Source organism: Mustela nivalis (genome assembly GCF_964662115.1).
Source record: "Mustela nivalis genome assembly, chromosome: 7".
Lineage (NCBI taxonomy): Eukaryota > Metazoa > Chordata > Mammalia > Carnivora > Mustelidae > Mustela > Mustela nivalis.
The window spans coordinates 104849776-104875547 of record NC_139026.1 but is presented as its reverse complement, the minus strand read 5'-3'; the positions used below and the strand labels follow the sequence as shown (position 1 = coordinate 104875547).

Genomic DNA, 25772 nt, shown 5'->3' with positions numbered 1-25772 from the left:
TCTGCTATAGATGGGGAACTGAGGTGCGGAGGGGGAAGAGAGAGACTCCCCGCTCAGATGTCCCCCACTCATCCTCCCTTGCAGGGGTGGCCAGTGACAGTGACAGGGACATCTGCCACAGTTCCTCCTCATCCAACACCACTGTGGGCGGGAAGGCTACTGAAGTTACAGACTGAGGATTTAGTCATCAACCATCAGGGATGGCTTTTTCCAAAAATGAGGTTTTAGTTACATTATGAATCAGTTAGTAAATACGGTTCTCAACTCCAAGCAGTGGTATGTTAAAAAAAATTTTTAATAGTCCCAATGGCAATTAGTGTCATTTTCCTGCTAAACACAATTACATACAATATCTTCATTCCATCTGAGCTACTTCAAACTGCCTTCTGAGACCGGCCCTTAACGAGGGAAAACAGTACAGGCAATTAGGAACTAATGAGAGCCACATTAATCCAGGGGTCGATAAAGATCAGTAATGGCAACACCCGGAAAAGCTGACTCTCCCTCTGCATTCACGGAGCAGATGACAGACAGCCTCAGACTGAAGAGAACTCGCCTCTCCGAAGACTTGCCACGTGACCTTGGGAGATGCAAGAACTCGGGCCCTGCAGAGAAACCCAGCAGTCGCCCCCAATGACGCTCGGCAGCCCCCAGCAGTCCCACTGGCTTGACCAGGCCCAAGTCAGCTCCCTAGCCAGGCCCTCCCCTGCCGACCCCTTTGCTCCCTTCCCGTGGAGCCGGGAGCCTGGGCCACCACCCGCCATCCAGGACATGGTAGCCCTTCCACCCTGTCAGCCGCGTCGGCTCCTGCCCGCAGACCCACGTCACTGGACTGTTTATGGAGCGGCCCCGCCAGAGCAGCGAGTGGACCGAAGTGAACGCTGCTCCCAAAATGCTGGGAATGCATCTCAAATGGGCAGCTGGAGACGTGTCCCAACGTTTACTGCTATTTTTAGGATACCTCGATGCCTGGCGAGGCTGGGCTGGAGCCCGAGCCCTCAGTTTTATGTGACCACATTTATCTCCAGAGGTCACTGAAAGCTAAGAATAAGAAGGGTCATCGAGTTCCCAACACTATTTGCCAGAAATCAGGACAAACTTTTCATTTCCCACCACGGAAGCAGCTTTAAACACTGGCTTTGGGACTAGCTCTAGAGTGCTCTCTCCTTCTCCCTCTCTCTCCTCCCTCTCCTTCTCTTCTTATCTCTCTCTCTCCTCTTCATTGCTACCTCTTATACCCACTGACGATGCCTGGCTTACATCAGTAGGTTATGCCCCCCTCCGAAACTCCTGAGACGCTGGTGAGCTGGCCAAGTTCCCACAGCATGAGGCAAGTAGGACCCACTGAGGCAGAGATTTCCATCAATAATTATTGCCCCTCTAGGAGAAGTAGCCCCAAAGTACACCGATTTGGTATGTTGTATCCAGATAATAGGCTGAGCCGACTCTGGACACCTGTTTACACCGTGGAGTGAAACATGTAACCCACTGGCCTTCACACTGCAGCCAGAGAGAACCCCAATGACAAGTGTGATCTCATCCCTGCTCCCTGCGGCTCCCCACTGCCCTAAGGGGGAGTCCACGCACCTCCGTAAGACCACCACGCTCTTCTCGGTCTGGCTTCTACATTCTCTTCCCTCCTCGCCCTCAGAGCTTATCTGCCACTCCAGCTCCCACCATCCAGCACCAAGGAGCTCGTCTACCTGGAAGGCCTTGTTCTCCCCAGACCTTCTTCAGCACTCGAGGCTCCCTTCCGGTCCCCTCCGCACCCCCGCACTCCTCCCAGCCCTCCCAGGCCAGCTTGGTCATGCGAACAAGGAGCGTCAACAAGAGCATCAGTCTGGCCAAACCTGCAAAATGTTTGACCTCCAGCTTTTAGCTCCCCTGAAGCTTCACGGCAATACTCGGGTCTGGGTTAGGTGCGTGCCTCCTTCTGTGTGGCTCTCGGAGCTCCCTGAAGTTACCCTGTTATAAATGACTAAAGCTAGACTTTATTTGCTTGCTTACTTGCTCATCTCCTCCATCTAGACTTCTTGAGGGAGGCATTGTGTCTTATTCCTTATCATGGAACCAACAACAAGCCTTTCTTGTAAGGTCTCAAAAATAATTGCACAGTGAACCCGTACTCTTTACTGGCACTGGGTAAGGAAATCATGTCAGATACTCCAAAAATCATTTTGGTTTCATCTTGCAGAAACATTTTCTTAGCAGAAATACAGAACATACTTCTACACATGGCTCCCAGTAATAATTTTGCCACTTTGCTGGAAGAGGGGATTTTGTTGTTGTTGTTTTTAAAGATTTTATTTATTTATTTGACAGAGAGAGACACAGCAAGAGAAGGAACACAAGCAGGGGGAGTGGGAGAGGGAGAAGCAGGCATCCCATTGAGCAGGGAGCCCCATGTGGGGTTCAATTCCAGGATCCTGGGATCACGACCTGAGCAAGGCAGATACTTAACGACTGAGCCACCCAGGCGTCCCTTTGTTGTTTTTTAATGGGTCTCCAATAAGCCACAATCCCATCAGCTTACATGGAAACGATGGAGAGAGGAGTTATCGGGGCTTTGGAACTGGCTGGGCAGTCCAGGGGCTCTGGAAGCAGCTACAACAAAGCTTGACCTGCTCCATGTGTACTAGTAATACCTGGTGTGCAGGACATTTGCTGTTGTATCCATTCACCTTAACTTTTCCCCATGCAACTACCTCCTACTCTCCTACTCGGTGCTTCAGACTGAGATCATTTCATTTCCCACCTCCAGCTCCTCCCCTGGCTACCATGACCGGTTCTGGGGAGGGCACGCCTACTGATCCTAGCCAATGAGACTTCTGCAGGATCACTGGGAAAGAGGTATGTTCCCACTTGGACTTGGACCTAGGAGCTGCTGGTAGTAGACTAGAGTAGTACTGCGAGGGAGGTGGAGAAAGATTCGGTGTAGGCAGACTTGACTGAATCATCTTGCCTAAAATTAGAACTACTTTCAACTTTCAATGTGGCGGCCCATTCAAGTCCTTTTATGTTTAAGCCAGTGAAGCCCCTGATATATCTGGAAAGCATATTCACAGTGTTTCTGGAAGTTCCGATGGTCAGGTGCAAGGTCACAGACCCTCAGTACTTCTAGACCAACTAAAGAAACACACAGGGGGATGGGACACTGGGCTGGCTCCGTCAGTTAAGCGTCTGCCTTTGGCTTGGGTCATGATCCCGGGGTTCTGGGATGGAGTCCTGCATTGGCCTCCCTGCTCTGTGGGGAGCCTCTCTCCCAAGAAAGAGAGAGGGGAGGGGAAGGGAGGAGAGGGGAGGGAGGGGAAAGGGCCGGAAAGGGCAGGAAAGGGAGGGGAGGGAAGGGCAGGGGCGGGAAGGTGAAGGGAGTGGAGTGGAAGGGAAGGGAAGAAAGACAAAGGGGCCCCGAGTGGCTCAGTGGGTTAAGTGTCCAATTCTTAATTTCAGCTCAGGTCGTGATCTCAGCATCATGAGTCCCTGTGTCAGGCTCCACACTCAGCATGGAGTCTGCTTAGTTTCTCTCTCTGCCTCTTCTTACTGCCCCCCTGACCTGGGAGGTCTCTCTCTCTCTCTCAAATAAATCTTTTAAAAAAACACACACACAAAACACACAGTGTCAGCCCTGCCTCCCCACAACCCACACGGTGCTTCTCCCTGCCATGCCTGGGGGCTGACCTGCTTTCTTGGATATACGTGAGTTTTACTTCAGGATCTGTCCCTGAAACCCCAGTGACTCAGGGAATTCTTTACCCTTCTAATCCGCGGTAGAATGGGGAGCTTCGAAAAGATCATTCCTATACCTTCTGGTTACAGAAACGATTCTGGAAATACTATTTTGCACTGCTGACTGCTGGCCGACCTCATGTACCCTGCTGGAGCCAGTCTGGATGCTACCAGGGAAGCCTGCGGCTGGGACACACCCTCCGTGTGCTGGAATTACGTCTGTCGCATCTGTGGGCCAAAGCCTAGCGGCAAGGACAGGCAGTCTGGCGTGACGAGCGCACAGTGGCCACTGTGCACTGCATAGCAGCAAATCTGCCTGCCTCAGTCCCAGAGTGAGACTCCCTGTGGCGCCAGCTATGCAGTTACTGGAAACATCTAGGCTGACAGAAATCACTATCTGTGACTAAATTTACTTACCTGTTCTTGGATCCGGTCGCTGGTTTTGAGCCTTCTCCTTGTTGACTAGAGTGTAGCCCTACAGCTCTCCCGGCCAGGACCAGATACCCTTCCATTGCAATCACACAGGGTACGGTTGTGTCACTCGGTCATCTGGGTGGGGAGGACCAATCGACTCCTCTCCTGTGTGGCGTCAGACTGGGAGTCTGAACCTGAGCGGCCATCTCACGGACGGCAGGCCTTGGGTATCAAGCAGGAACACACGACAGCTATACCCAGGGTCACCCCGGTGGCAAGAACCACTGAGGCCTTGCTTCTCCGATGGAAGGTCACCAGCACTTACGTCAGACACGCTTGGGGATGGCCCAGAAAAGCCCTCCATTTATCCCTCAATACCTTTCTTAGGTTTTAGATTTTGTTGTATTTATTGCTCTATGCTTTTTGGTATATGAGCTGTGATCTTTGCCAAAGTCTTTTACTATCCTCTCATGAGGTTCCAAATTGGTTCCCATCTGTTCCTCTCTTTATTTGCCCTTCTTGAATTAATAGTGGAGTTTTCTGTTTCTTGGCTTCCATGTTCCCTGTGCTGGTGGTTTTCAACCACAACTCTGACCTGGACCCCTTAGGAATTCCAGCTTAGGTGTGCCCTGGAGTTAGGTGAAAACTTTCCCACCATTCTTTTTTAATCAATGTGATTGAAATCAAATTCATCCTATGTGCCATAAAATTGGATTCTCTTAGCATTTTCCCTGTCAATGGACCCACCTCTGACCTCAGCCCAACCTTGAGAGATATCCTTGGCTCTGGCTCCCTCTTACTCTCTTGCCACCAACACTACCATGTATTACAGTAAATAGCTCCTCACTTCCTCCTAATTCCTTCCATCACCCTGGACCATGCCTGCCGTGGTTCATGCCTGAATGATGGCAGCACCCTAGCTGCCCTCCCTGAGTTCCCCCAATTCTAGTCCACACTTCTTTCTGAGACTAATTTTCCTAAGCCTACACTTTACCTATCATTCTCACATCATATTACAATTCCTGCAATATATCAAGATTTCCTATCATCGACTTCGGCCTATCTATTCAAATTCAACAATGTTTTGGCTTATATTATCCTAGGAGTTCTGATATACTGTATTTCCAAAACTGTTCCTTTTTGTTATCTTCTAAGTGCTCTTCTTGCTAACTACAATACCTAGCCTCTAAATGTTCATCTAACACTCCAAATTCATCCTCATCCTATGACTTAGCCCATGCTGACTCCCCACGTAGCTTACTCTCTTTCCATCTTACATCTCCTCCTGGGCCCTCCAGGAAGCCTACCTTTCCCTTCTAGCCCCCACCAATCTTCCCCTCCTCTGAACACCCCCAGTGCTCACGGTCCACACTAGATAGAGTCCTTCAGTAGCACGCTCTGTCCCATCTGCTCTGCTTGCTTTTTCCAACCAGACCACAAAGGCCTTGATGGTAAAGACAAGGCTATATACTTCTTTGCTCTGTAGTGTCTGGTAAAAGACACTCAATAAATACTTACTGATTCACTGCAATTGATTTATAGTGATTTGGGGGGGCTGAGGGAGAGGAGAGTGATATAAATCTAGATCTTCCAGATAATTCCTTGGATCTACCACTTCCTGACACCTGCTGCTGCCCTCCTCCACCGGATTACTTTACCTGCAGAACTGAACCTCTTGGTCAAACTGTGAGTTTTCTGGCTGCGTTCCCTCCTTCAGCTGGCTAACGTTGAAAAAGGAGAGGGTGTGGTTGACAAAGCCATGCAGGGTCCCGTTGTGACTATAGGCGTACTGGTACACGAGGCGAGGGATAAAGTCGGAGGTGACGGCGATGACAAAGGCCTGAAGGACAGAAGCACAGGGGCTTGCGGGGTGTTCAGGGAGGAAGCTGTCCAGGTGGTACAGGGTCCCTCTGGCTGAGGGATGGGTCTCTCTTGGGCTCCTCATCCAGAGACACCACTCTGATAGAGAAGTCCTTACTTGGAGCTCATGCAGTTTCCCACCTTCGATATGTGTAAGTGAACCCACTGGACAGTGGCTGGCTGCTGAGAGTATTAAGCCAGTGTGGACTGTTGGGTTCGGGCGGGAGTGAGCCCCTCTGAAATATCCAAGTTGACAGTGATGTTGGCCAAGCCAAGGCAGAGTGGAAGAATTTCTGAGAAAATTACTCAGAGTGAAAAGAGTGCCACTTAGAGGCAACGTGCAAGGACACTGGCTGATGATGAACCTTTGCCTCTGTGGGACACCAGAGAACCAGGAGTACCAGGGACATGGTACCACGTTCCCTCCATTTGACCATCGTCTCTCAGCACTTTTTAGCACAGCACATAAAGGAAGTTGTGCTTTCATCCATCAGATTTAGGAACACTGAGACACGGAGGGGGTAGGAGTGGGTCTTGCTGGATCCAACCACGCGTACCCAATGTACTGTCTGGTATATTTAAGTGTCCTATAACTGTCTACGGAGCAAAGCAAACAGCGAGTGAATGATGGCATGTTTGAATGTGGAGGTACTTTCTGCAAAGAAAATCTTAAATCTTTCTGGCAGGTGTTTATACTGTATTCTGCACCAATAATTAAAGCTATTTTTTTAAAATGTAGTTTAGGTATTGTTTCCTACATGTGTATATGAGCATGAATGGCCACAACCATATTAGAGAATGAGTAACATACTTATTGAGCTCTTGCTCTACGTCCTTCCATCTTCCCATTTAATCTCCAGAATGATCCTTTTTGGTGGGTAATCTTATGCTCTCCCATTCTTACAGATAAGTAAAGAAGTCTTAGAAAGGCCAGGGAGGTAAGATTTCTTGTCATTCTGTGGTATGGTGGAAAGTGCCTAGTATGCAAGGTTCCTTTCCTAGTAAACACAACTCCAAAGTAGCTACTGATCTAGTCTCTGAATTCCACCTCATCTGCCAGACTTAAGATGTGTGCTTCCTACTTTGAGCATTCAAAATGCAGGGGGCTGATTCTCTCTGCCTCTCTAGTCATTTTACCTGTTCTTAACAGGCAACCCAGTCCCAGCCAGAACCAAAGTTTCTTTCCCAGGAGGAAAACAGGCGGGTGGCTTTCTTGGTATGCGCCAGGCCGCCGGGACTTTCTTGGGAGATGGAACAAAAGGCCCTGCCGGGCCACCATCCGTACAAAAGGCAGGAGCAAAAAGCTGCCATTGGCTTGGGCCCAGCAGGATTTCCCCTGAAATACTGACATGTCTGGCAAGGCAGTTAAGGAGGTCACGACAGGTAGGACCCCTCTTCTTGTCTGTCCTATCCTAACCTACGCATGCCAGAATCCATGGGAGTAATTGCGACTCCGCATTGACAGCTTAGAGGAACCATAATTAGGAACCACGGACCTGGGCACCGGTCCAGGTATTGTTTAGTTTGGGAGTAGAAAAAGAAAGAGATGGATAGATATGGGGAATTCTTTCCTCATTATTCTTGGCTCCGGAGAAAGATCAGATTTTTGACTCTTAAGGCCAAGGTATGCATTCTGGTGGATAATTACCTTTTGCATAGTGAAACTAACAAGAACGTCACGCAGCCCTGGCCACTGCAGGAGGAGTCAGAAGGCATGTATGCACTATTAACCAGGGGCTGCCTTGAACAAAGCTCCAAAGTAAAAGGCTGGGAGGTAATGAGGGCTGGTACCTTGCTTTGAAAGCCACAGCTCCCCTAGAGGCCCCCTAGGCAGCTCCCTTCCCACAGAGCTAGGGTGTCATGGAGGGAATGCTTACGTTGCTGATAACGGAGAACTTGCCGATCCCGGAGAGAATGTCAAACCAAATCCCTGTAAGACAGAGAGCAGCACGTCGGGCTCGCTGCCACGCTTGGTCTGGTGACAACAAGGCCAGAGCCCAGGGTGAGGATCCACAGACAAAGTACCATGGAGGTCTGCGAGGCCCCCAGGAATGGGCTTGCCTAGGAAGGCTGAGATGCGTCTGTCTGGAAATCAGGGGGACAAGTGGGTGTGGATAAAGGCCTCCTGGAACCCGAAGATATGAGGACAAGGAGCTCCAAGGGATGGAGAGACAAGGGCTTCCCCCAGCCCTCTTGGATCCAGTGTGAGATGGTGATGGCAGGAAGCTGCAGGGAGCCCGAGGGGATGGACGGAGGCGAGGGCCTGCCATGATCTCTAGGCAAGGGACATACCGATATCTTTGGTTCTCACAGCATCTGGCCGTCTCAGCTCCGTCACAAACTTCTTTGCATCAAGCCGCACTTCGATGACATTGTTGAGGAGGGCGAACACAGGTGCCAGAGGAAATGAGGCCACAAAGAGGGTGACAAAGCCAAACTGGATGACTACGGGAGAGAAGAGCGTGAGGAGCTCCTCCAGGAGAAGCAGGATCTAGGTCAACCTGGCCTTGCAGCCACGGCCCCTTGTCTTTTCTTACGGGGTCTCTTTCCCACCCTGGTCTCCCAGCTCCCGCTTCCTCTTGCCCCACAGCTATGGTCTTTCTCTCCCAGCACCTGCAGGCCCACAGGCCAAGGCCATCGCCGCGGAGCAAACTCTGCGCTAGGTGTGGTGAGGAGATCTGACAATAAGAAAAGTCTTGACTCTCTCCTTTCCATCACTCTTTATCTCCAGTCACTAATCCTGGTCCTCTAACTCACAGGTTGAGAATCTTTCTCAGTAACCATCCGGATGGTAAGTATTTTTCCATTTGCAGGCCACACCATCTTGTCACAATGACTTAACCCTGCCATTGTAGGGCGAAAGCTGCTAGGGACAGCACATGGACAGATAAGCTTGGCTGTGTTCCAATAAAACTTTATCCACAAAAGCAGTACATAAAGTGGGCTGGAATTGGCCCATGGGCCATAGTTTGCCAACCCCTAAGGTCACTTTAAAAAAAAAAATCACTTCCCCAATTGGGCCTCATCTTTCCATATAAATAGTCACTGTCTTTAGAAAGTTCATTCATTCATCACACATTTATTGAGAGCTCACTGAATGTCAGGCACCTTGCCAAGTATTTCAGGAGGCAAAGGTCTGGTCCTGCTTTTGGTGAGCTGAGAGAGAAAGATACACAAAGATGAGTGCCAAGATTGCATGCCAAGGGAGAATGAGGAATGTGTTGGAGATGGCGGGGACCCAGGAGAGGGGGAGCGCAAGCCCATTCATGGTGGGGGCTGAAGAGAGCCTCCAGGTCAAACACCTAAGCTTGGTCTTCAAAGATGGGCCTGGGCTGAAGAGAGCATTCCAAGGCATGGAAGCAGTGGGAGCAAAGGAGAGAGGAGGCCTGTGCCAATCAGCGTGGTGCCCAGCCCTTCACCGCGTCTGCCTGGGCCACAGCCCAACCCCCTAAGTGCTTCCCTTGTCCAGTCTGCCCAGGCTTCTATAGCCTCTTCCCCCTGATCCTGGCACTTACCTATCATAAAAATGGCTCTGGGCTCCCCTCTGTTTCCTGACTATCAGCCAAATTCCTTATCTCAGGAGGAAGGTACTTCATGGTCTGATCCCCACGTACCTCTCTAGCCCTATCTCTCCACATCTCCCCCACAGCCAGCATGCTTCTGCCTTTAGGCACCAGGCTTCTCCCCTCTGGGATCTTCCTGAAAGGCAGCAGGCGCCCCCCTCGCCTGTGCACATTCTCTCCAGCTAACAACATTTCTGCAGCCCGAAGCCCATGCAAATGCCGTCTTCTCAGAGAAGTCCCTTCTTCCTTCTCTACCCTCGCCCTGCCCTGGCGCCTGCCTGTTACAGCTCTCATCGTGCGCTGTTGTGACTCATCTACTCACACTTCTTTTTCACTAGACAGGCGAGGGCTCCATCCATCCCTAGGGGCTCAGCAACCACAGTCCTGAGTCCTGGGAAAGCCACAGTCTAATAGGAAGCGCCTACGTGCCAAGGGCAAGTTATTTAACTTCTCTGGGTCTCGGTTACTTTGACTGCAAATGGAGAATGACGATGCCCATCTAGGTTGTCACAAGGGTGAGTGATATTGCACGAATCAGGTGCTTAGAACAGCGTCTGCCACCTAATAATTGCTCAATAACATTATCCCTTACTGGGATAAATATCAACCCTTACGAGCGGCTGCGATGTAGACAGCACACAGGTATGTTATCCAGACACAAATTTAGGCTGTAAGCTCTGAATGAGAGACGGGAGGCCTGACCTCCAGCGTTGGAGATGGTTCTCACTAGCCATATGTCTTTGCGTAATTCTCTCTGTCCCAATGGGCTTCAGCATCCTCACTGAGAAGGCCTGAAGAGACTGGTTTAAATTCCTCTCCAGGTCTGATCTGTAATGACGCTGTGATTCTCATTCTCTTGGACAAGCTTCAAGATTCTAGAATATTCAAATAAAGAATGAAAACCCAGGATCTAAACTAAAAAAAAAATAATAATAAAATAGAAAACGTTCACAGAGGGATATGCCCTGAGGCAGTAGAAGTTTCGAGAAAGAGAACCTGCGTGGAACTGCTTTTGATCTGGCAGTTTGCTTGGGACCACAGTTGTGGGTTTTTGCTCTTGTCCGTCTCCATGTGGTCCTTGATGCCCAGCGGGTTCTCAGCCAGGCCCAGGGGACTGGCAGGTGTCAGTTGGTGGCAAGATCACCAGAAGGCGCAGATTTGTCAAGGTTGGGACCTTGGAAGGACGCCTGCCAAGCTGGCTGGCTGAAGGGGTTGGGGCGGTGCGGAGTGGGAGGGGAAATCTTCAAAAACAAGCTCTGGGAGCCAGTTCAAAATACAGGGTCTCCGGCATCTTTTAAATCAGGCTTTGCTGAGGAATTCACTTTAGAGTCAGGGGTAGGGGTAGGGGCAGGGGGGTGCAGGGGATGGAATTAACAAGGAAAGCAAAACAGATGTTAGACTAGTTTTCTACAACCTTTAAAATACATGTCTGTATTTAAGTATATGTATGAATGTGTCTTTATTTGTGGACTTCTAAGTTGGTCTTCTTGATTCTAATGAGTTCAGTTCTACAGGGCAAGTGTTCTTCTTTTTGGTAGTGACTTCCTCAAGCAAAACCGTGCAGACCCTCCAAAGCCCCCACAAGGGGCTGGCAGAGAGACTGGCAGGGGGAGGAAGGGACAGGTTACTTCTGAGCAGCTGTCAATGTACACAGCACACCATCACCACACTTGCGCAAATGGCACGCGGACACCCAGGGTCTTCCAGGAAATAGGAAAATAGGACTGTGCCCTCTCCCTCCTTTTCTTCATGTGATCTCCAGGGGAGAGATGAGCCCTCTCCCTGGGGTTGCCCTGGTGATTTGTTTTTTTACCTTCATAAACTCTCCAGACCTACAGGCTCCCTTTGGTCTCTCCTGGGTCAACATAAACGACTTTCAGTGGTGGCTCGATGCTCACAGTGCGCCTGAATTACCCCAAGGCCACGACACAGTTCTTATTTTCTCCTTGCCATGTAAGCCTATGTGTCCAGCCCTGTATGACCTCAAGGGGTTGGGCTCAGGAAAGGCCCGTGGTGCTGTGCCTGCAGTGACAGGACACCCCCGTTCCCACTCTGATGTTCCGCAGGGTACCCTAGGCCATGAGGACCCCCTCTCTGCAGATGTCCTAAGCGGTAAGTGCTGCCTGCTTGGACAGGGTACACTGTACATTTCTAGGAATCAGCCCAAAGAGGCAGAATCAAATAGGAAGCTTTGTTTTATCTGGGGGAGGAAAAAAATATAAAACTCTAACCCTCTAACATACACATACCAAATCCAAGACTTTTTCTTTTAAGTCAAAAACCTAAAGGTTGTATCAGATGGGCGTCCTTCTAGGTTCACTTCAGAGGACACAATGATACTGGCCTTCACCAACACCAAGATTGACTTCTACAAACAGCCAGCCTGCCTTAGGATAAGAACATCACCGGGAACCCTCCGTGCACTGCATAATAGAAGCCAGCTTGGCTTGACCAGTAACAGGTTAAACCTGGCCAAGCCAATTAGGCAGGAATCCGTAAGTTGATTTTCAGCTAAATCTTTACAAAGCCTGCTGTAAGGAGCTCCAGCAATGCTGGGCTGGGACAATTGCTGTCCAGCAATGCACAAAGACTGGAAACACTCCGAGGCACAAAGTCCATTGCTTTTCTCCTCTCACTCTCCAGGACCTTCTCAAATCAACACCAGCCCTATACTGCCTGACGCTGGAGACAATTAAAATCTTGGCCTTCGTTACCTGGGCTTAGGTTAAAATAACAAGGAGGAGTGGGTTAAACTGAACAAGATGGCTTCCAGGAAGGACGTTCCAAGACAATCTACTTCGGGAAGAAAAATAGTGCATCAGGTAGAATAGGTTAGCCAGGATTTGTGGAAGAGCTCTTGATCAAGCACAGTTTTTACTCATTAATTTAAAATTCTTCAGTGAAAATATCCACCTTCCCATCACACATATGCCCGTATGCATGCACACTCACACACATAAGCCCAGATCCATGTTACGACATTCAAGACCTTTGTGATCTAACCCGAATTAATTTTTCCAAACACATCTCCTTCCCACCCATGCTCTGAGCTCAGGGCTCATATTTAGCTGGTATGTTTGGAGACCAACTCTGCCTGCTTTCAAACCATTTCAAAAAATCATTTCAAACTCATCATGTTTTCCGTATTTCTGAGCCTTCATACATACTTCTACTATCTGTAGAATTTTCATCCTCTTCTCATGTGCTGAATGAATTACAATCTGCATTTCAGGTCTGACTCAAACCTAACCTTCGCAATAAAGAACCTTCTCCACCCTAGTCCCACCACCTTGCCCAGGCAGAAGTGAGTGCTACAGTCACCTCCCCCACTCACTCCCACCGTGCCTTGCACACACAGCTCTACTGGTCTACTCGACTCAGTCCCTAGATGGGGAGCCCCAGGGGACCACGGACATATCAAATTCTTTTCTGAGTCTCCACAATTTTGTGTGGTGCCTATCCCACAGCAGGTGTTCAGAGGTTAGTTGGTTCATAAATATAAGGTTATTATTTTCACCAGCTCTGAACACAAAAGAGATACAAAAAGAGGTCAACTCAACTGTGTGAAGGGAAATCACGGGACTCAGTGATGGTGAGGAGAAATGGGACATGAAATGCTGACACCTTGACATGGCAGTTCTCAGTGCTGTAACTTGCATGGAAGACTTGGAAGAAAGCATAAAACCAGTCAGTTAGGAGAGTCTAAATCTAATGAAAGTCATCATAGTGCTTTTTTCCCTTAACTTTCTATAGCTTAGTAAAAGCAACCCAAGTCTTCTTCTTCCCCCTCTCTCTCTGCCTGCCTCTCTGCCTACTTATGATCTCTCTCTGTGTGTCAAATAAATGAGTGGAATGATCACAGGACCCTGAGATCATGACCTGAGCTAAAGGCAGAGGTTTAACTCACTGAGCCACCCAGGTGCCCCAGCAACACAATCTTCTTAAGGGGATGACAAACTGTGGGCTCAAGAATCCTCCTTTTCTTGAACCACTAACAAGCAATGCAAGGAAATGAGTAAGGGACTTGGTGATGTGAGTTGGTCTTCTCAACAATTCAGCTAGAAACAGTCCCTTAATAAAAACACTTATGTGAAAATAGAGCAAGGAAAGGTCATCACTGTTTATTTTGTCAGCCCATATTTCAAGGCTGTACCCAGTGATGCCCGTACCCTGAGGGCAAGGGAAGCCAACTGGGCTCAGCACAGAGGGTAACTGGTGTAAAAAGGAATTGCAAGTATCAGTTGATAGTTAAACAGGAAGAGACAGTGAGGGCATGAGCATGGGCCTCTACTGCTTAGGAAAACAATGAAAAGCGCTGAAAGAATTTAAGAAGGTTCTCAGTGTCCATCAGTTACCATTCATTCATCCATCCAACAATCATTTATTGAGCACATTCTATATGCTGGACACCATGTCTGTTGCTAGGAAATGAAGATGAACAAATTACTGTGCCATCCTCCCAAGAGCTCACAGTGCACAGTGGAGAAGGTGGACATGTGGACAGACCCTGCTGGTGTCAGAGAGTTAGACCTCTAACGGCAGCACTTCCGGAGCACTGGGGCAGGAATAATTCACGTTCACCAGCAGATCCATAAAGCTGCACAACCACTGCACTGGACTTGAAGAGCAAAGCAAAAGGAGGGCACGATAGTGAATCTTGGAACACTGCATCAAAAGCTAATGATGTCTTTCATGGTGATTAACATAACACAAGAAAATTTTTTAAAAAACAAAACAAAAATAAAGTAATCTGGATTTGAAAAAGAAAAGAAAAGAAAGCATTTGAAGGTTGGCTTTATGGCTGGTAGTTAAGATCTGTCATGAAAACCACGGATCCAAATTTCCAAACAAACTACTTAGGAAATAAAGATCGCAGGTGGAACTCCTCCCCAGTCTGTATGGAGTCACTTGGGGTTTATACATAGGATCGGGCTCAATTCAGAAACTCTGGAAGTCACAACAGGAAGGAACAGGCTGGAAGGAACAGCTTAAATATTAAGAGTTCACTGCATACAAATGCAACATTGGGACAGACAGGCAAGGTATACTCTCTTCATTTCTTTGTGATTAAGGGAGAGCCAGCCCACACTTTATCACCACATGAACAGTGAAACACTACTTTCTCCAGATGGAGGAAGAAGGTCCAGTGATTTCTGAGAGTCCTGCTACTCAATAATTCAGTCTAGTTTGGACAGAAGAATGCAGCTTGACAGTACGATGCAGACCAGTCCATATGTAGCTCTCTTCTCTACCTTGGGAAGAGAGACTGGGGCCATGGGAGCCTTCTGGGATGAACCAACCCTGCTGATGACCACAGCAAAGGGCAGGAGAATGTGGCTCTCAGACACGGGGAGCTTAAAGGCTTGGACACTATGGTTTTCTGGAAAAATCTGCCCATCGCTCCCTTTCCATAGTCTCTAAACAAAACTCCAATGCTCAGTCTTCACGGAACCTCAGCCGGCATTTCCTACATATCTACTAGCATGGGACACATGCTCTCTGGTTCAAAAAATTTCATAAAAACAATCTTCAGTGACAAGTATTATTATTTCCATTTTCAAGTAAGAAAGCTGAGTCTCACAGAGGTAAAATAATTTTCCCAGGGCCACAGACCTAACAATTGATGAAGCTGGGAAACAAAGACAGCTTCTGAGGTCACCCAAATTCCATGTCCTTTCACCACACAAAAAGGAAAATACTCAGCCCTGATGTGACAGTGTCCATCCTCCTCCCTAGCTGCTTTCATATCTCTTGGGTTTCCTTTACTGGATCTTGTCCAATCTAATTTCTAATCTTCCTGTAGGACAATTAACCAGCAATCTGTACTGGTGTTTTCACTCTCCAAAGCATCTTCACTCACACGTCTTCTGTGGCTGGTGCGTTGGACAGTCCCTGCTGTTTTCTGTGTCACTTCTATCTGGCTGCATTTGTGCTGCCTCAAAAACTTTGTATCAGTGGACCCAGTTCAGATTCTTCTTTTTTTTAAAGACTTGTTTATTTATTTGAGAGAGAGAGAGACAGAGAGAGTACAGCAGGGGAGATGCAGAGGCAGAGGGAGAGGGAGAAACAGGCTCCCCACTGAGTAGGGAGCCTGACATGGGGCTCGATCCCAGGACCCTGAGACCATGACCCGAGCCGAAGGCAGATGCTTAACGATCTGAGCCAACCAGGTGCCCCCTAATTCACCTTGTTAAAACTAGAGAGAATTGAGGGATGAGATCTACTGATTTACTTCTGATTTTCAGAGAACAGCTTAGTGACTTTCCAGTAAATGTTTATTGTGAACAAATGCACGACCTGGCTTACTCAGTCTTGTTTACTTTATCCACCTGCAAAATGGGACTGTGAAGATCAGTTATCCATTCCTTCCTCCCATCCATCCATCCATCCATCCATCCGTCTGTCCTCTCATCTACCTGTTTGGGCTGCGGTAACACAGCCAGTGAGGTGGAAGGACAAGGAAAGTAAGCATGACCAGAAAGAAGTTCCCAAGCAACAACTCATGACTGAGAACCTTTGTTTCCTTTATTCCTTTGCCCTTTCATCTTCCCAAAGAGCTGTAGAAAAGTCAATAAAAAGAACACATAATTAGGTTTAAGAATTTTAGACAAAAAGGAAATGACAGGGAAAGGAGGAAGAAACAAATGTGCAAATTCCAAGGACCCATTCTGGGGCTGTGGCTGAGCAAGAGAGCGCACTCTGAGCTTCTGGGCTGTTACAGCTAGAAGAGAAATGGGAAAGCAATGGAGGTCTCGGTAAGTCTTAATTTTAAAGACTGCTTTCCACTTACTCATCCACTCATTTCACAAGCACTGCCTGGGCATCTCCTGCATGTCAGGAGCTTTCTGTAGAACCTCAAGGGGTATGGTATCCAGACATACTGTGGCCTTTTCTCTTAAGTATGTATGGGGAGAGGGACTCCTAGCATGGAAAATGACAAGAAATGTATGCTCCAAGAGCAAAAAAAAAGGGTGGGGGGTGGCAGGGAGAGAATGACAGAGAGAGAGAGAGAGAGATGACCTGTGACTCACCCTACTTCCCAGAAATGCTGGAATGAGACCCTGGATACTGCCTGAACTGTGTTTAAATGCCATTTGGAGAAGACGGCAGGTGCCTGATTATCCAGTGAGATGACTCAGTTTGTATAAACAGGATGGCTCAGGGAAAGGAATTTCCTGGCTCTTTGAGCCATTGCCTTGTAGCATACAATCTTGGAGTTCTATGAAAGAATATTTGGGTTTCAGTGCTGATGACTGTACAGATACTCTGGAATATTTCATCACTTACATCTAAGGCACCCTTGGGACTAAATTTGTATGTCTGGTCTGTTGGGAACTTGGAAGTTACCCAGTGTGGTCCCCCCCATCCATGACCAAAGAAAGGATATCAGAATAGGAAAGGGGTCTTGGGTGTCATCTGAGTCACTGCTCTATCCAAACCTTTCCACTCTTTAATAAGTGGCTACCTTTACCTGACTGTTACCCAGGGAAGACACTCAGTGATGTCTGAAGCCAGCTCTTTCCATTGCTTTCTGTTCTCTGTCTCAGTGACAAGTCACTGAGACTTTGGGCTATTTGTTATGGAGCTTTATCATAGCAGCAGCTGACTATTACATGGGATATTTTGCCTAAACCACCCAGATGACGGGACAAACCTACCAATTTGTATTGCTGTAGGAGACCTGCCTTTGAAAGGATATCATTTCTTCATTACAAGCACTTGAAAATAAGGCATCTTGGCCCCCCGCTAGGGGGAAGTCAAGCAGTAGACCTTCCCAGCTAAATCAACACAGCCAGGTTGTCTGGAGATCTCTGGTGAACAGAGATGGCTGTAGAGTCCAACTGTCACTTTGTCTTCAAGGTCCTAGCTATAGCATCACCTCTTTCATTCTCTATTCTTCCTTTTTCTTCTTGAAACATTTATGCAGCACCTACTGTATGCCAGGCCCTGTGGTTTGGTACTATGAATAAATAAGACACAAATTCTGCCCTTGAGAAGCTCCCTTCCCAATTTCATGAACATGAACACAGGCTGCTGGTGTTTCATTGTATCACTTATTTACCTGCTAAAATGGTAACAAAACTTGATTAAGAGATTCCTTTGGAACTTACAGAATTAAATTCAGGCCTACCTTCTTATGCCAAATTCCTCTCTGTAACAACCAAACTGCCGTCAGTGTCAGAGAACTACACTTGCAGCCCTTAAAGCAACTGAAGAATTTCCTCCCATCAGGCCCTGGGGAAAACTCCACGATGGGGCTGTGAGGGGCCTGTGGCCAAAAAGCTCTGAAGCCTCATTTTGGGGTTGGGGACAGTGATGATTAATGTCATGGCCTGCTCTTGGGCGAGCATTCTTTCCTCCCCTCAGCGGTGAGGGTGGGGGACTCCCCTTGAAGTTCCCCTTAGTAAGCTCTTCAGGAAAAGGGTTTGATATTGGAGATTCCCTCGAAAACTTGCTGCTCCCCCTCACAGGTTTCTCCAGCTTAATCCCTCACTCTCAGGTTTCTCTTTGTCTGGGGCCAGCCCATCCCCACCACTGGGCGCTGCAGTGCTGCCCAGAGGTAGCTCCCTACCGCCAGCCAGCGCCCCCTCCACGGGCTGACTCCCAGCCCCACCCCCAACTCCCAGCTTCCCCTTCACCTCAGGACCCCTCCCCCATGCCTGCTGGGTCCTGGGCCCTGGTTCCAGCTCAATTTAGAAAAATGTAAATATAATACATCTCTCCCTGCTGCCTCCCTCAACTGATGACCTGCCTCACCATTACAACTGACAGGCTCAGAGTGGGCTCAGTGCACTTCCTGTCTGCATGGGTGGTCCTGGGGATCACGGGGAAGGAAGCTGACAGCTGAGCACGGAGCCAGGGATCACCATGTCAGGCACACCAGAGGGAGTGGGCAGCTTTGGTTTCACTGCTCTCCTTTTTGTTCAAAGCCCAAGACAAGGGTCTTTCTGGAATCGGGAGGTCTAGCCTGTTGGGAAGGAAAGAGGAAAGCTCCCTCTACCCCTATCCCTCCACGAAAGCCCAAGTTCCTGTGGGTCCTGATGAAAGTCTCTTGTGCAATGATCTGGAGATCTGGAAAGGGGCACTAGCCTCAGTTTCACTAATGGGCCTTTAGGGCAATGTTAGGCGCCTTGTATCACTCCCTGCGCCTCTTGGCCTCAGGGCGCACATCTACCCAGATGTGTGAACTGGGGTGCCAGCACTGGAAGACCCCCTGGAGGTTGCCGGGTCCAGTGGTTTGCAAGTCTTTATTCTTGTCAAGACATCAGTGACAAACGGTTCTGTGCACCATTCAGTCCCCCTGCGGCGGCCAGGTTCTGTGCGTGCTGAAACCTCTCCTGCTCTCCCACTCGAAAATAATCTAGACATGTGAGAGAGTGAGGGTGGTGTGGACTCTGCTTAATCTTATATTTTTAAACTACGTGACCGGTAGTAGTGGCACCTGACCTGTGACCTATTCCGCAGCTGGTTTTGACCACAGACCCGTGGGTCACATCTCCGCAAGGAAAGATCCCCCTCTGGTCTACAGCCCTACCATGTCAAGGAGGAGAGTGAGGCCCAGAGAGATGCTTTGATGTGCTCAGGGCCACACTTCTGGATAAAGGCAGAGCTGGATTCACACCCGCTTCCCACCTGACAGACACCCTATGAAGATGGGAAGGGGACAGACTCCTTGCTCTGCCCTGCAGGGATCATCTGAAGACAAAAGGGCTTGCTGTGGAGACAGAGGTGCGGAGGAATCAGAAGCAGTGATAGGATTACTACCACCAAACCTCAGTCATCCCCAGGGATGGCAGAAACTGTCGCCCCCAACAAGGTTCTGACAGTCGTGGACTTCAGTGTTCTCCTCCCCCCCGGGCAAGCTATTTTCCAGGGCTGCTACCTGAGAGCAGCATGGAAGGGTTCATGTTACACGTTCTCTTACTTCCCTGGCTTACTCCCGGGAACGGGAACGGAGTACATGATAGGCTGAGTTGGGGGAGGGCAGAAGGCACAAGCAAAGGGGAAGAGGGACGAGGGGGAGACAGGAAAGGAGGAGGAGGGCAGTGAAAGAGAAACAGGGCTAACCTCCTTCTTGGTAATCCAACCACTGGATTATCAGTCAATTCCTATGGAGAACTGACTGCAGCCCTGCTGGAAGGGAGATGTTTCAGCCTAGGTAAGATATGGGCTGATAAGAGAAATGAGAACCAGAGAAGGGATACCCTCCTGTCTTCAGTCACTCCTTCTTGGGGCTCCTTGGTGTGTGTTCAGGGCTAGTGTGGTGGTGGGCCTGCGCTAGGCCCTGTGGTTCCAGCAACCCGCCCCCAGGACGTGAGTTACCAAGAGCTATCGGAGGTGTGCCTGTCTTAGGAGGCAGCTTGTCTGAAATCCTGGGGTGGGGGTGCGGGCAGCTAAAATCCTAAGGAATGGGGGAGGCGGGAGGGGAGAGGAGGAGAGAGCATGGGAAGGGAGAGGCTTTGGGGAGGAGGTGACACCAGAATGAGAAGGCCCAGGGAGTTCCAGGGCAAGGTGGCTAGGGAGTGTCAGACAGGAAAGGAGTGAAAGGGAGGCTGCAGGTGAGAAGTCACTGGGGTCCATTTTGGCTGGACCAAGGGTGTGTAAAGAGGCCTAGGGTTCCATACCTTGAAAGAACGTCCCACAGGGTCTTGGTAAAGATAGGGGAACCCTGGAATTCTTTGAACAATGGATGGTAAGACCAAGGCTAATGCTGGAAATCATCAACAGGGCAGTAGCAGGATGGTGGTGGTTGCAAGGGGCCGCGTTGAGCGTGTGCTAGGCAAAGCCCCAGGTTCAAGAGGTTCAGAGAATGAGCAGAAGCAGCAGCTTCCAGAGATATTCCCGAGGCAAGATCAAACCTCCTGGAGGTGTGTGGAGACAGAAATGTGAAGGAACAGTGATGTTCTCGGGGACTGGTGGGCCTTGAAGCACCTATGGTTAGGAACGCAGGAGGGTCCCAGGAGCACAGTCTCCAGGCAGAGGACTGAGAAATGTCTCCCCAGGGATGGAGTCGCCTCCTGGCCTTGTCTAATGCCTCAAAACAAGCCTGAGGGGGGGGGCTGGGTGAGGAGTCTCTTGTTTCCAGGCCAGAGTTTACTCTGCCTCAGTACATGGGTTCCGAAACCGATGGCATTTTGGTGAGGAGGCAATGACAGCCAGGGTAGAAGAGAATGGACAATCCTCTGTATATATCTCTACTCAGTCAAACGGAAGCTTTCAGGGCCCAGGCTCTCTGAAGAAAGTGCCGTTAGCTGCATTTTGTTTTGTTTTGTTTTTGTTTTTGTTTTGTGACCACGAGGCCCTTGCTTCTAACTGCCCCCTCTCTCTGCCGCTAGCCCCTGAGGTCCTGAAGGGCCTGGGTCTCACTCATTGCCTCTGTGGGCCTGGTGCCTGGCGCAGGTCCTGACCTAGTAGTACCCTCAAGGAGGGCCAGGATGGGGCCACTGCAGAGGGAGACGTGAAACTGGAGTTGAGCTTAAATCTGAGTCTGAGGGACAGCATTCCACTCTGACCACTTCCGCTGATGACCTGATCCCCGAAGGGAAAGGAGCAAATTGAAGCCAGCAGGGACTGTTCTTTGAGGCAAGCCCTGATCATAAACATGGTTTACTTCAGTCTTGGGAGATGGAAATTGCTGCTTATAAAAAATATATCTAAGTATGTCCACAGTGAAAAGGGAGACCAGCCAAACTATCATGGGACAGAAAGAAGAGAGGCTTCTTTTTCTCTGCCACTGAAGGAAGGGACCTAAAGTGCCATTCATTCAAGAAACGTTTTACTGGGGGTGCCCGGGTGGTGCAGTCGATTAAGCTTCCAACTCTTGGTCTCAGCTCAGGTCCTGATCTCAGGATCATGAGATCGAGCCCCGCATAAGGCTCCATGTTCAGTGGGGAGTCTGCTTGAGATTCTCTCTCTCTCTCTCTCCCTCCGCCCCACCAGCTCGTGTTCTCTCTCTCTCAAATATAAATAAATCTTAAGGAAAAAAAAAAAACATTTTATTGGGGTCTTACTACATCCAGAAATTGTGCCAGTTGAGACTAGGTAGGAATAAGGGGGTCTTCTGCCTTCAAACACTCATATTTTTTCCTCTACCAAAGCAGGTGGGGGGTGCTGAGAAGAACTATCAGTGGAAGAACCCAAAACTGCTTCCTGGAGACATGTCTGAGCCTGAGCGACTCAGCAAGAACTTGCTACAGGCAGACAGACCAGCACCGGCAAATCCAGCCCCGGAAGCAGGAGACAAACAGGTGCGCATTTGCAGAGCCTGCTCCTGGGTGACCTTGGAAGCTACACCCTGAGGGATATTTGAACTTTAACTTAAGGGAAGTCAGTCACGTTGAAGGATTTTATGTAGAAAAGAAAACGTGCTCTGGACTGCATTTTAGAAAGCCATTTTAAAAAGTGAGAAGGAAATGGGGAAAGAGAGGGGAAAAGGAAGCAGGGGGCAAGTTAGGATGTCTGCAGTCATGCAAAGGAGGCAAGCACTTCTGGTTGTAAAATAAATAAGCCATGGAGATGAAAAGGATATCCTGGGGAACATAGACAATAATAAAAAAGAAGAGGGGGTGCCTGGGTGGCTTGGTCAGTTAAGTGTCTGACTTCTACTCAGGTTATGATCCTGGGGTCCTGGGGTCCTGGGATCCAACCCCAGGTCAGGCTCCCTGGTCTGTGGGGAGTATACTTCTCCCTCTGCCTCTGTCCTTCCCCTTGTTCATGCTCTCTCTCTCTCTCTCAAATAAATAAGTAAAATCTTTTGAAAATTAATTTAAAAAATTAAAAAGAGGAGGAAGAAGAAGAAAAAGGAAGAACAGTGAGGGCTTGAGTGGGAATGCAAAATTGTAAAACCAGTGATCTAAGGAGCCATGAATATAAAGGATTCTGGATCATACTGAGCAGGCCTCTCCCCAGCTGGAGCTGATGCAAAGTCAGAGAGGAGTCTTGGGAGCACACAGGCTGGGTGCCATTTCTGGGATGCAACTCCTGAACCCAGAAGGTCAAATTTGCAATTTCAGGAGGGTGTTGCAACCCTGGTCTCGGAGCAGACCTGCCCCCACACATTTCCACCTATTGGTCGACACTCACAGGTCTTGGTCGATGCATCTAGACAACGGTGGGGGATGGATAGCCCTTGGCCCTCCAAGGTCGTGATCTGGCCTTCACGCCAAGTGAATGAATATGTACAACTGCAAGCACAGTGCCTCCCCCCTTCTATTAAAGTTTGACAGGATGTAAACTCATGACCAGGAAAAATAAGACTTCCTCTAATGACTGTGAATTACAGAAGAAATGGGTCTTGTTGCCCATATTAGGGGCCTCAAAACTTGGGCTTTACTCAAGAAGCTGGAGGAAGGCTTGAAGGAGGATAACTGAATTTCTGAATCAGGAAGACAACAGTGATCATTTTTTAGATGACTGGAGGAACAAAAGCTTGCGGGTTTTAGATAAACAGATGACAAAAGAGCCATTTGAGATGCCAGACTTGACAAATAGAGCCCTAAGGGCTTAGAATTCTCTAAAGAGATAAACATCTTGGAATGTTTACATCTCAGGATTCTGAGTGGGATTCTTAGATTTGCTTTGGAGTCTGGTAGCCTCAGTCTATCAACAGTACTGCCCAACTCCACACTCGAGGGTTGGGAAGAACATCCAGGGCTCCCTACACTGAGTGCTTCAGACTGTTGTGTGGGTTTTTTGTTTTTTTTTTTTAAGATTTTATTTATTTATTCCTTACTTTCTCTTTCTTCTTTGAGAGAGACAGAGAACGGAGGAGCATGAGTGAGTGGGGTGGGGATTGGCTGAAGGGGCAAGGGGAGAGGGAGGGAATCTCAAGCAGACTCTCTGTGAGTCTGAGGGCTCCATCTCACGACTCTGACATCACAACCTGAGTGGAAACTGAGAGTTAGACACTTAAACGACTAAGCTGCCTAGGTGACCTGAGCTTCAGACTGTTTTCAGCCAATTCCTGAAAAAGAAAGAGATTGGACTCTTGATGAGAAGAGTGGCAGGTCATATTCATGGATAGTCTACGTGTACCAAGCACTGTTTTTTAACTACTCTATATCCACGACCTACTTCTCAGAACCATTTTATAAGATAGGTGCTTTTATCGTCCAATCTGCTTTCTAGATGAGGAAACCGAGCTTGGCTGACTTTATGCATCAAGCCCAGAGTCATGTAACTAGCCAGTGCAGGCTTGGGACTAGAAGCTGGGTAGTTTGAATCCAGAGCCTACCCCTACACTCACTTAGTCTACACTACTAGGCCGATTAATATTTGGTAGAGTTTAGTGTGCAGCCCAGACTTTGACTGTACATGGGAGCAAATACTCCCTCCCAGGGTGAAGAGGATATTCCAGAGGCCAAAGGAATGAAAGGAACCTACCTTAGAAACATAGTCCATGCACTTATATAAAATATGAAATAAAATAGTCATGTCTCTAAAATGACTGATAGCTTAGCCAACTGGCCTAAAGAGGGGCACCTGGGTGGCTCAGTCGGTTAAGCCTCTGCCTTCGGCTCAGGTCATGATTTCAGGGTCCTGGGATCAAGCCCCAGGTCGGGCTCTCTGCTCAGAGGAGAGCCTATTTTTCCCCTCTCTCTGCCTGCCACTCTGCCTACTTGTGCTCGCTCACTCTCTCTCTCTCTCTCTCTCAAATAAATAAATACATAAATAAAATCTTTAAAAAAAAATTAATGACCTAAAGAATTCTGGGAGTGAGTGTCTGTGGAACTCAGCTGGGAAAAGCCATGTGTGATTCAGCTTCCTCTTCCACAGAAGACTGAATGAGTATCAGTGAATTGTGGACTGAATCAATACCATTCTGAAAGGTTGACTGTCCTGGTCTCCAAACTTGTTCCTCCCCTTATGTGCTTAATAAGTGTTTGATGAATAAAATAATGAGTGAATGAAAGCTCCTCTGTTTCTTTTTCCTTCCTTGTCTTACTACCCCCTCTCTGTACTTGCTGCCTGTTTCCTATAGGGAAACACAGTCACAACAGTGGTCAAGATTTTACAATTGCTCCCTATGGCCTGGTATGAAACAAACAAACTTGTGTGATCATCAGGGTTCACCATTAACCTACCAGACCTTCAACCAAACCCTCCCTACCCAAAATCCACCATTTGCTTTGGCAACGCTTACTCATGGCCAGGAAACTGAACGACCTTGTGAGTCCTTTTCCTTGGAATGACCTCCCTTACTCTTATCACTAATATGTAGACAAAAAGAATCTAAAGGGACCTTGGGGATCAAGTCCAACCTTCTATCTACACTGGAAATCTCTTTAAAACATCCTTGACCCACCATCAACCAAGCCCCACTTTGAAGATGATCCTTCATTTGCCACTTAAAGTTGGTAAACACTTACTTCTGTTAAGAAACCTTCCTTCGTTAATTAATAAAGCATTCATTTACTCATATTTGTTTATTGGACACAGTGAGTATTTATCATGTGGCAGTAAATGTGCTGGGTCATGGAGGACATGGAAATGAATAAGCCATGATTGCTACACACTGCTCTTTATAATCTGAAAGATTGGGTCTGCAGAGAAACAGATATGTGAGCAATATTACCATAATTCAGAAGGATACACCATCAGTGTGTTTATCAAACATAATGCTGGGACAAAAAGCAAATAATTAATGATCCTCTTAGGAGGAATGGGGCCTGGTCTAGGAGGACTTCACAGAGGAAGCACGGTAAAAGGCCAAGTCTTAAAGGATGAGTCTGGAATATTCAGATCAACAAGGTGGAATGAGGTGACCACAGGCTGAGAATCCCAAGCCTACTGTACACTGTTAATCCCTTCATATCACATTACGTCAGGATACTAAATAATCTATATTCACTGGAAGAGTATTTAGTACATTGCCTGTGGCTCGGTGAATTGGTCTAATCCTTTTAGAAAGCATTTTAGTAAAATAAAACAAGAACTATCCAATGGTCATACCTTCGATCTAGCAATCATATCTGTAAAAATCTACCTTGGGGAATCATTAGTAAATATGGGAAAGATTATATGCATTAAGACACTATATATTAGATCATTAAAATATGGGAAGAATCAGAAAATGAGCCTTCAATGGGCTTCATTGGAGAATCAGCAAATCAACTATGGTACGTTTATTAGAAGGATCATTTATCATGCAGCTCTTAGTTTTGAATATTATACGACAACTTGGAAATACTCATCTAATACTAACTGGAA

The 25772-nt window shown here is 48.1% G+C and overlaps 1 protein-coding gene across 3 annotated transcripts in view; it reads right to left on the bottom strand.

The window, feature by feature from the left end:
• ANO2 (anoctamin 2) overlaps positions 1–25772 on the bottom strand; it is a 342917-nt gene that overhangs the window by 7888 nt on the left and 309257 nt on the right. For all 3 annotated transcript variants that reach the window (XM_082742732.1, XM_082742731.1, XM_082742733.1), the window contains 3 exons: positions 8293–8445; positions 7878–7930; positions 5799–5980 (listed from right to left, as the gene is read on the bottom strand). In XM_082742732.1, the coding sequence (XP_082598858.1) occupies positions 5799–5980; positions 7878–7930; positions 8293–8445 (388 nt within the window). The remainder of the gene's footprint in view (positions 1–5798; positions 5981–7877; positions 7931–8292; positions 8446–25772) is intronic.